The sequence below is a fragment of the Prionailurus viverrinus genome, chromosome B3 (genome assembly GCF_022837055.1).
Source record: "Prionailurus viverrinus isolate Anna chromosome B3, UM_Priviv_1.0, whole genome shotgun sequence".
Lineage (NCBI taxonomy): Eukaryota > Metazoa > Chordata > Mammalia > Carnivora > Felidae > Prionailurus > Prionailurus viverrinus.
The window spans coordinates 101978322-101987985 of record NC_062566.1 but is presented as its reverse complement, the minus strand read 5'-3'; the positions used below and the strand labels follow the sequence as shown (position 1 = coordinate 101987985).

Genomic DNA, 9664 nt, shown 5'->3' with positions numbered 1-9664 from the left:
TAGCCCCTCCCTCCCCCACTACAAATAAATAAAGCAAAGCCAAAAAAAAAAAAAAAAAAACAAAAAACCCAAAAACCAAAAAAGTAACAGTCCTCTTTATATATAATTTAAGGATATTAAGAGTTGGTACGTTAATGGTAAGCATCTATATTTTATTTTCTAATGTTCATTGTTTTTATTCATTTCTCCCTGAGAGCTTTATCTTTTGGACTGAAATTTTACAGGTAGCTTTACTGACACACAATTTAAAATGACAACATATAAACAACAAACCATTTCAAACATACTTAGAGATAAATAGATCTTGGCATCTCTGTTGGTGTTGTTGGCATTTTGTGCATTCGCTAAGTGTCCTTTAGTCCAGACTCATATTGACAGAAGATGCACCCTTGTCCTACAAAATAGAAGATACGAAAGAAAAAAAAAAGGCACCCCATAAAAAAATTTAAATAATTTTTTATCCCTTCAGAGAATTCCTCCTTTTAGGTCTTGGGTGGGAAATTTTATTTTTAAAGTTTATATATCTACATTGTTAGAACAACAAGCACATTCTGGCGATCTTGTTTTTTAACAAGAGCGTGAATTGCATGTAGATAAATAGTGTTCTTTTCAAAAGCCATGTAAAGAAATCTTCAAGAGCGCTTGGCAGAGAAGGCGATGAAATTAGGAAACAAAATTGATGCCCGAGTTGTAAATTCCTAAAAAAGAGTCTGATTGATATTCTACATAATTCAGATTGTGTGCGAGATATTCTCAATAAACATTTACAGCCTGCACCCCCACACCAATGTCAGAAATTCTAAGCTGGTTCCTCTTAATTACTGATGCTCTACACCAGCATCACATCGTCAACTATCAAAAACCATTTTAAATCTATATTTTTCCAACACCAGTTTCCCCAGTGAAAATAATTTCTAAGTATACCAAGCTTGGAAACCATAAAATATTTCTCAAGCCTTTTTTTTCTTTTTTTCCTTTTTTTTTTTTTTTTTTTTTTGCTTTTTTCTTTTTTACTCTTGGGAATGTCTCTGTCATCTCTTTCAGGAGACAGCATTGTGCTTCTGAACAGCCATGGTGTTCAGGGGAAGAAAATGAGCCATACTCAATATGAATGCATACACAAAGGGTTTCTGAGCACATACATTAACACAGAGTTTTGTTTTTAACCATACATATAGGTCTCCAGACAACACTCAGACTTCTATATACATTTTTTAATATATATGTACACATACATTTACATACACACACATTCACGCATTCACTCACAGATGAAGGAAGAAATTGCCACTGTTTGGATTGCAAGGCAGTGTAATGAAAAGTTCTAGTCACTTCAAAGGGCTGCTAATGAGCTTCCTAAAAAAGTATCCAAGGAAAATTAGAAATTAAGTTTTGTGACGGGTCTCTCTCGGCTGCTGTCCGTCATCTGGTTGGTAATACGCTTGCGGTTCCGTTTCAGTTTAGAAAGGTCTTTGTCAAACACTTCTCCTGAGCGTAAAGCTGAAACCAGGTCATCGAACTCTCCACCTTCTTCACTATTCTCTTTTGCTTTCCTCATTTTACGTTCCCTTTCACGCTGTTCTTTGAGCTGCAAATAGAAAGCAACCTCTTAGAGAAGCGTCAAAGTGTTGTGCTTTGTTTTCGGTGGAGAGGAAGTCTGAAATATAGCGTTGCTTCAGCCACATCAACCCATGTGCATCTATGGCTGCTAAGCCCCCTGGACGTCACAAGACAGGGGTAATTGGGACATGAGGTCTCCTTTGAGAAGCAATGAATAATGATGAAAAATGACCACTACTCTGTGATTAGACACTCATCGTCTAGAATCTAGGTAAACCTCATGATATTCTAGTTAAAACAAGAGCAGTCGAGGCAATTCATATTTCTATAATGGAACCAGAAAGTTATCGCTATTAAACAGACCCCAGATATTGCTTTCTATGAGACACTAAAGCAAATGCTCATTAGGCCACTCTCCTTACATCAAAGGCTTAGCTTGAATTTCCTGTGGGTGCCTGGAGCCTGCTCCATACAATTTACTACTATTAAAAGCCAAATTATACATGTGCATTTTAGAAAACTTAATTCATATAAACAAATGAGGGAAAATCATTCTTAATCCTACTGTTAAGAGATAAAGCATTGTGAACCTTTTGGGGGTATAGCCCACCACTATCATTTATCCTTATTAAAACTTACCTTATTAAAAAAGAAAAAGATTTCATATAGAAATACATTTATAAGCTTTTTTGTATCATTAAATATTTTTTTTTTAAGTTTATTTATTTATTCTGAGAAAGACAGAGACAGCATGAGCCGGGTAAGGACAGAGAGACAGGGAGGCAGAGAATCCCAAGCAGGCTCTGCACTGGCAGCACAGAGCCCGATGCAGGACTCAAACGCACGAACTGTGAGATCATGACCTGAGCAGAAACCAAGAGTTGGCCGCTTAATCAAATGAGCCACCCAGGCGCCCCTAAATATTTTTAAAAAATACGATTTTTAAGGACTGCATAAACATTCCATTATATAGCTATTATTGCATTTAAAACTACTGCCTGCTTGGTAAACATTTAGGTTGTTTCCAGGTCGAACTACTGTAAAGACTACTATTCTCTTTGTGCAAATTTATGATTATTTCTTTAGAATAATTTGTAAGAAATGGAACTCCAGATCAGAGGATGTGGATATATTTTCTCAGGCTTCGGATATACACTGCCAGGTTGCCCAAGAGAAACTTACACTGATTTAAGCTCCCAGAAGCATAAAATGCCCTCCCTCCTGCTGGCACATTGCAGCACGGTCTACAAACCAAGGAGCCGCAGCACTGAACTTCCAGGAGCTGGAAACGGCCAGTTTCAACATTTTCTTACCTGAGCCTCCATGCGAGCACGACGTTCCTCTTCCTCCTTCTTCTTTCTCATGTTTTCATTCTCTTGTTTGGCTTCCGACACAGCTTGGAGAAACTGATCAAAAATGCCAAAGAACTCATCCGGCTGGATTTTGCCAGCCTCTTCTCCAAAGTGTTTCACTGCTTTAGTAAACTGGAAGAAAGGAGGTTTTAAGAAGTTCAGTGTTGTGAGAGAATTCTGTGATCAAATAGAAATCTATCTCTCTAGAAGGAGTGAAGCGCAGGAAGAGTCAAATATAACTTGCTGGATTTTAGTGAGCCTGTATTTATCTTTGGCTGCTGAGCAAGCCTATCACTCATGTCTAAAGTAAAAAAAATTAATACTCCTCAACTTTTGAAACCATTTATTCGTTTCCACCTCATTTCAGCCTAACACCAATGATTACCTACTATGACTTTTTATTAACTAAACAGTAGTAAAAACAAGAAAGCAAAATATCGTAGGGCAGCGCACTCAAGACATAAAACTAATAGCAAACTCAGCAGGGGTAGGGAAACTTGTACTTTCAACTTTTCTTTGAAGTAGTTTAATATCATTTATTGGTGCCATATGGTTAATATCAAAAACAAATGGGATCCAGGCCTTCTTAGCTGCTTTCCCTGATCATGTTGTGTAGCTGCTCGTGTTGTGATATTTCCTGGGTCTCAATTAGAAAACAACTGACTATGGGATCATTAATGAAACCCCTACTTTAGGACCGAGAACACAATTTTATTCCAAATCCTTTGTTTTGCAAACCCTTTCAATACAAATCCTCTTAAAACACCATAAGAGCAAAATATTAAGGGAGAATTTTAAAAAGTTAATACAAACATATGGATATAGTAACAAAATAGTATCACCAGTCTCTTCAGTTCTTTCTTTTATTTATTTATTTTTTCATGTTTATTTATTGATTTTGAGAGAGAGTGAATCTCAACTGGGCTCTGCACTGATAGTTGGTCTCCAACTCAAACCGTGAGATCATGGCCTGAGCTGAAACCAAGAGTTGAATGCCTAACCGACTGAGCCATCCAAGCACCTCAACACCTCAAGTTTTCTTTTCTTTAATTTTCTTTTTTTTGGACTGGTGAATGTGTCAGTTTATTTAACATTTTATTTTAGTTCTTTAAAGTGAAGTACACTTAACATACAGTGTTATATTAGTTTCAGGTATACAATGTAAGGATTCAACAATTGCATATGGTAGTCAGTGCTCATGAGGAAAAGTGCAGTCCCCATCTGTCACCAAACGTTATTGTTCCCTGTGTTGTACTCTTCTGGTTTTACTTCTTCTGGCAGTTATCTTCGGAACTCAAGATCGCATGCTTTCAGGAGTCTTAGTGGTATCATGACTATCTAAATAATGTTCAATGCCAGTCATACTGTTTGCTGGAATTTTTCTTCCCCCTGTAAGGATCCGATGCTGTTACTCCTGAGCTACTAAGGATGGTGTGGTGTTTATAGCTTCAGAGTCAAATGAATTCCTAATCCCTATGCCTCATCAACTACCTAACATTTTCCAGATCTTTAATTTTCATTTAGCATATGAAGTGTTTATGCACTGCCTCCAACCCATGAATTTCTAATTGCTTTTATTTTTCTTGCATTACTTGCCTTTATTATATATTTTTTTCTGATATTTTGCTAGTACTATCTCCCTAAGGGAAACCTTTTCAGTATTTTCTTTTCCCTTAGTTTTTATGAAATATAATTGACGTGCAGCACTGTTTAAAACTAAGGTGTATGGCATGATGACATGACTTACATATATCGTGAAATGATTACCACAATAAGTTAACATCCATCACCTCATACACACACACGGAAGTGTCTACTCTCTTAACAACTTTCACGAAGAGCATGCAGCACTGTTCCCTAGAGTCATCACCTTGTACATTACAACCCCTATATTCATCGATCTTATCACAAGTTGTACTTTTTTTTTTAAAAAATTTTTTTTTTTTCAACATTTATTTATTTTTTGGGACAGAGAGAGACAGAGCATGAACGGGGGAGGGGCAGAGAGAGAGGGAGACACAGAATTGGAAACAGGCTCCAGGCTCTGAGCCATCAGCCCAGAGCCCGACGCGGGGCTCGAACTCACAGACCGCGAGATCGTGACCTGGCTGAAGTCGGACGCTTAACCGACTGCGCCACCCAGGCGCCCCACAAGTTGTACTTTTTGATCACCTTCCTCCAATTTGTACTTTTTGATCACCTTCCTCCAATTCCCCCTCAACGTTTATTCTGAGATAAAACTATGAAGTAATAGATGTGTGTGCACATGACATTTTATAATTGTTATTTCACATCTTTAAATGTATAATAAAAATGTGCTTTTACCATTTTTCTCTTCACTGAGTTGTTCTCAATGCTTTACTTATTTGGAAATAATCTACTAGACATCAGAGTTCTTTAGGGAAAAATACATTGTTCACATGACACGCACAGAGCTCTAGCCTGCCTTCATGGCTTTATAAGCTAATTTCTAAAAGTTCTGGTATGAGCAAAATGGCATTAGACAGCCTACAACTGAGTTTCTAAAACACTCAAGTTCATGCACTTCAAGCCATCCTGAATGATCTTTTTATCTAGGAATTCTAGTGATGATGAAGTCATGTGTATTTTAGTCTTAAAAATCTGAAGAAAACTAGTCCCAGACTAATGTTCCCAGACTAAAGTTCCCACACTAAAATTTTTTTAAAAGTAGGTTGTGCACAAGCATGAGTTTTTACCTCAAAAATTAACTGTAGAGTTGATTCTTATAAAAATTCTTGAGTCCTTAATGAAGTAGATTCTGTACTGCCTGGTTTGGAGGGGGGGGCGGGGAAGGGTCCCTTCCCTCCTGTATAGGAGGCACACATAAGACATGGGTGGGGACTATCACAGTGGAGGTTGCTGGCATCAGTCATGGGACTTTTAACAGCAGTCATCTGAACATATATTCTCTTTCCATTTATTTAATAATGTTGGAGGTCAGGTTTACTGTTGAGACTAGCTAACGTATCCTAATATGATCTTCTTCCGAACTTTAAGCAGTTGTGTGTGCACTTTACATAAACAATCATCTATATCTATTACTAAACAGGTGGCTACAGGGAATGACATCCATTACTCAAGTTTCAAAGGAAAGATCAAGTTAAAGCAAAAGAGTATTATGGCAACTGAGAGATGAGCAGTGAGGAAGAACTCAACAGGGTGGCATAGGGGCCTGATATGATTTATTTAACTATGAGAAAGGGGGGGTGAGAGAAAAATGAGACAATGTGTACATGTATATAAATGGGTATGTATTTTGGAAGAGGAAATAACGAGGAGTTAAGGTCTTGGTTATTAGCCAACGAAAACTTTTCTTTTAGAGGCAAACAGCATTTTAAATAGCAAAACTCATAAAAAGCACCGTATTATTAAAACATATGCCTCTTGTAATGAGGCTGTGAATTAAAGTTTATCTCCTTTAATAAGGTCTGCTGGAGAGTTCAAGAGGGAATATCCTGCCTGAAGTCTCTATCTCAGGAGAGCATATAACTTACAGCTACTAAGACACTTGGCCTTGGTCACACCTGATCTCACATTTTATCTGGCCTCTGGTTTTCATAATCGACTCTTTTCTGGTTTCCAGAGACAAGTCAATATCAACAACAAGACAACCAATATCAACCAAGAGAAAACTGCAGAATATTTTCTGGTTTTATACCATCCAGATACTTCAAGGTCTTGCTAACCTAAGGGCAACATAGGTTAGACAAAAAGGGGTGTGTTCCAATTGATCACAGTCCTAGATATGAAAATACAGAATACCTGGAAGTGTCAGCCCTGTCAAACAACACTCGGTATGCAATGGGAAACTTACCAGGTCTTTAGCTTCTGCTAGAAGGTCTTCGACATCAGAGAAGCTGAAGCTGGCTACTGTGATGAACTGGCTGACAACAGACACAAACTTATCTCCGGGTTGTGGGGGCTGAGACTTTTGATATTCCAGCTCCTTCGACACAGGAAATGGATAATGTCAAGGTGGGCTTCAAATGCAGATGTACACACACCTTGTCTAATTTTCCATATGCCTCAAATGTAGTAAGTCTGAATGGTGAACACATCAGAACCTACTCCAAACCATTTTGTGATGCCCTAGCTCCCTCTGCCCCTCTGCCCACAATGCCTGAGCCATGCCCAAGCCATGCCCCTGTGCGTGCACATATTTGCAAACTGCAATGTACCAATGGTTGGAGCCCTTTATTGGTGTGATTTTTTTTTTTTTTAATTTTAGAGAGCACAAGTGGAGGGGGAGCAGAGGGGGGAGAAAGGGGGGGGGAAGGGAGGGAGAATCTTAAGCAGGCTCCACACTTAGTGTGAAGCCCGATACAACACTCAATCCCATGACCCTGGGATCATGACCTGAGCTGAGACACCAAGAGTTAGATGCTCAATTGACTGAACCACCCAGGTGCCCCTGAGATTTCGTATCCCAGCTTTAGGATATAAGCAGATTAGCACTCGGATACAATTAATAGAAGTTAAATAAACAGCAAATTAGATTCAAAGGGTGTGTGACTGAAAGCAAGAGAATTTAATCTGTTGATACTCTGTGCTCAGAATTCTGGTTGCTTGGTTTTTCCCTCTTTCCCTCTGGCTATATTGAGGCTACATGATGATATCTGGGTCAGTGGGATTTCAACTGTCATGTTTGGCACCATAATTGTCTCCCATTTTTATTCTTGTCTACACCATTTCGTTTTTGTGAACAGGCAGGCAGGAGTATTAGTGCCTTGTTAGTTATCCATATTCTCCATTACCAGGGTGATGAACATACAGATTATTCAAATCTAATTTTCGTAATTAATTTCAACCATTGCCAGATGCACTTTCTTTATCTCACCCTCTATGAGTGAGGGATTATTATTCTAATTGTACAGACACATAAATTCAGGTGTAGAGGGATTAAATTCTTGGCTCAAGAGTCTAGTAGCTGAAACACGATAGAGCCAGAATTTGAGGTCAGATCTGTCTGACTCTGCACAGTCTCAGTAACAACCATCTTGCCTACCAATGACTTAATCTGGTTCTATTTCTATACGTGCTTTGGTGGAGGTACTACCAAGCAGGAGTGTAGAAGTCACAGGCTATGGTTCTGATTCAGCTCCACCACGGATTTGGTTCTTGTCCATGACAAGTGGCCTCGGCCTCAGTTCCTTCTTTGACAAAAGGCAAGCAATATCCGTATCACCGTGAGAGTCAAGGAAATAACAAGTAGAAATTTAGAAAGCATGGAACTTGCTTCAATTGGAATAAACTGCCATGATTCTAGGACTTTGGCCTTGCAAGTGAACATGTATGTATGTGAGGTACAGAGATAGGAGAGTAATTTGAAAGTATTTCATAAATGTATTATTCTCTTTCATTCAAAGGCAGAAGATGAACTCCAACTTTGCTATCTTCAAGCAGTATAACTGAATTGTGTAAAGCACAACTGGGATACATGAATATTTAGATAGGCCAAGGTCTGCCTCCCAATATTTCCTTCCAGGGCTACATCTTGACATGCATGCTGCCAGGGGGAGAGGAAGGCTCCTGTAGCCCCTTTCTTACGAGAAGTGTGTTAGTGTACATGACCCAGGTGCTGGACAGATTCAAGCAAAACCACCTTTAATAAACCCCAAACACAAAACCTCCTTCTCCCCCACTCCCCCCTCCATGTCTTGCTCTGAACTAGTTTAGATGCAAAGGTCAGAGGATCCATTATCAGGCTTTAGGGCTGTGTCATCACTGCCACACTAGTCTAGAAAGACTTCCACTGGGAGGAAATGGGAACGAAGAGAAGGCTGTAAAAAAAAAAAAAAAAAAAAAAAGCCTCATCCCAAACTGCCCTGAGCCCGTTGGGCCTCTGAAATCTGAGGAGGACCATCCTACTCGCTCACTCAGTGTCTTGACCCATTGGGGTTGGCAGAAATATTTCATTCAGTTCATCTTCTTTTCCTTTTGAAAGAGCATCCTCCCCATGCCCGGCCACAAAGGGGGCGGGGGGAGCCTTACAAGCTTCCGATTTATAAAAAACAGGAAAAGATTAGATATTGTGACTTTAACTTTTATTAGAGCTATGTCTTCCATGAAGTCAACTGCTTTCTATGGCAGGAGAAAGGAAGGAGGTTCTTCATGGCATTACTGATACACGACCTGAAAGATACTTAAGAGAGGGGCCACCTTGCTAAGCTGCCTGAAGAACAGTCTCTTTGTCAAGTACCAGACCAGAGGGAGGATCACTCTCCTAAGCAGGTTTCTTGTCCTGACCGGCCCCTCCTCACTGGTGGCAGTGCTGTGTGGTATCCATGTGGCACTCTGCCCACACAGTCATGTTTAAGTGCACCCACTCCTCTGCCTCCAGCAGGGTGGCCTGCTTTCCTTCCACGGAGGCCTGGCCCAGGTAGTTTTGCACACCAGGGACAACCTCACTCCTATGTAACTAAGTTTACCCCACCTTCCTTCTTTTTTTAGAATTAAAAAAAAATTTTTAAATTTGTTTTGAGGGAGAAAGAGAGAGAGAGAGAGAGAGAGAGAGAGAGAGAGAGAGAATCCCAAGCAGTCTCTGTGCCGTCAGCACAAAGCCCAGTGCAGGGCTTGAACTCATGAGCTGTGATATCATGACCTGAGCAGAAATCAAGAGCTGGCGGCATAACCGAATGAACCACTCAGGCGCTCCTATGCCACCCTCCTTCTAAGCCACAGCTCGAAGTTCATCTCTTCCAGAAGAGAACCTTCCTCTAATCAATGCCAGT

The 9664-nt window shown here is 39.7% G+C and overlaps 1 protein-coding gene across 2 annotated transcripts in view; it reads right to left on the bottom strand.

The window, feature by feature from the left end:
• Window positions 1-498: 498 nt before the first annotated feature.
• DAAM1 (dishevelled associated activator of morphogenesis 1) overlaps window positions 499-9664 on the bottom strand; it is a 175129-nt gene continuing 165963 nt past the window's right edge. For both annotated transcript variants that reach the window (XM_047863974.1, XM_047863973.1), the window contains 3 exons: window positions 6748-6879; window positions 2874-3044; window positions 499-1588 (listed from right to left, as the gene is read on the bottom strand). In XM_047863974.1, the coding sequence (XP_047719930.1) occupies window positions 1379-1588; window positions 2874-3044; window positions 6748-6879 (513 nt within the window). In that variant the 3' untranslated portion in view covers window positions 499-1378. The remainder of the gene's footprint in view (window positions 1589-2873; window positions 3045-6747; window positions 6880-9664) is intronic.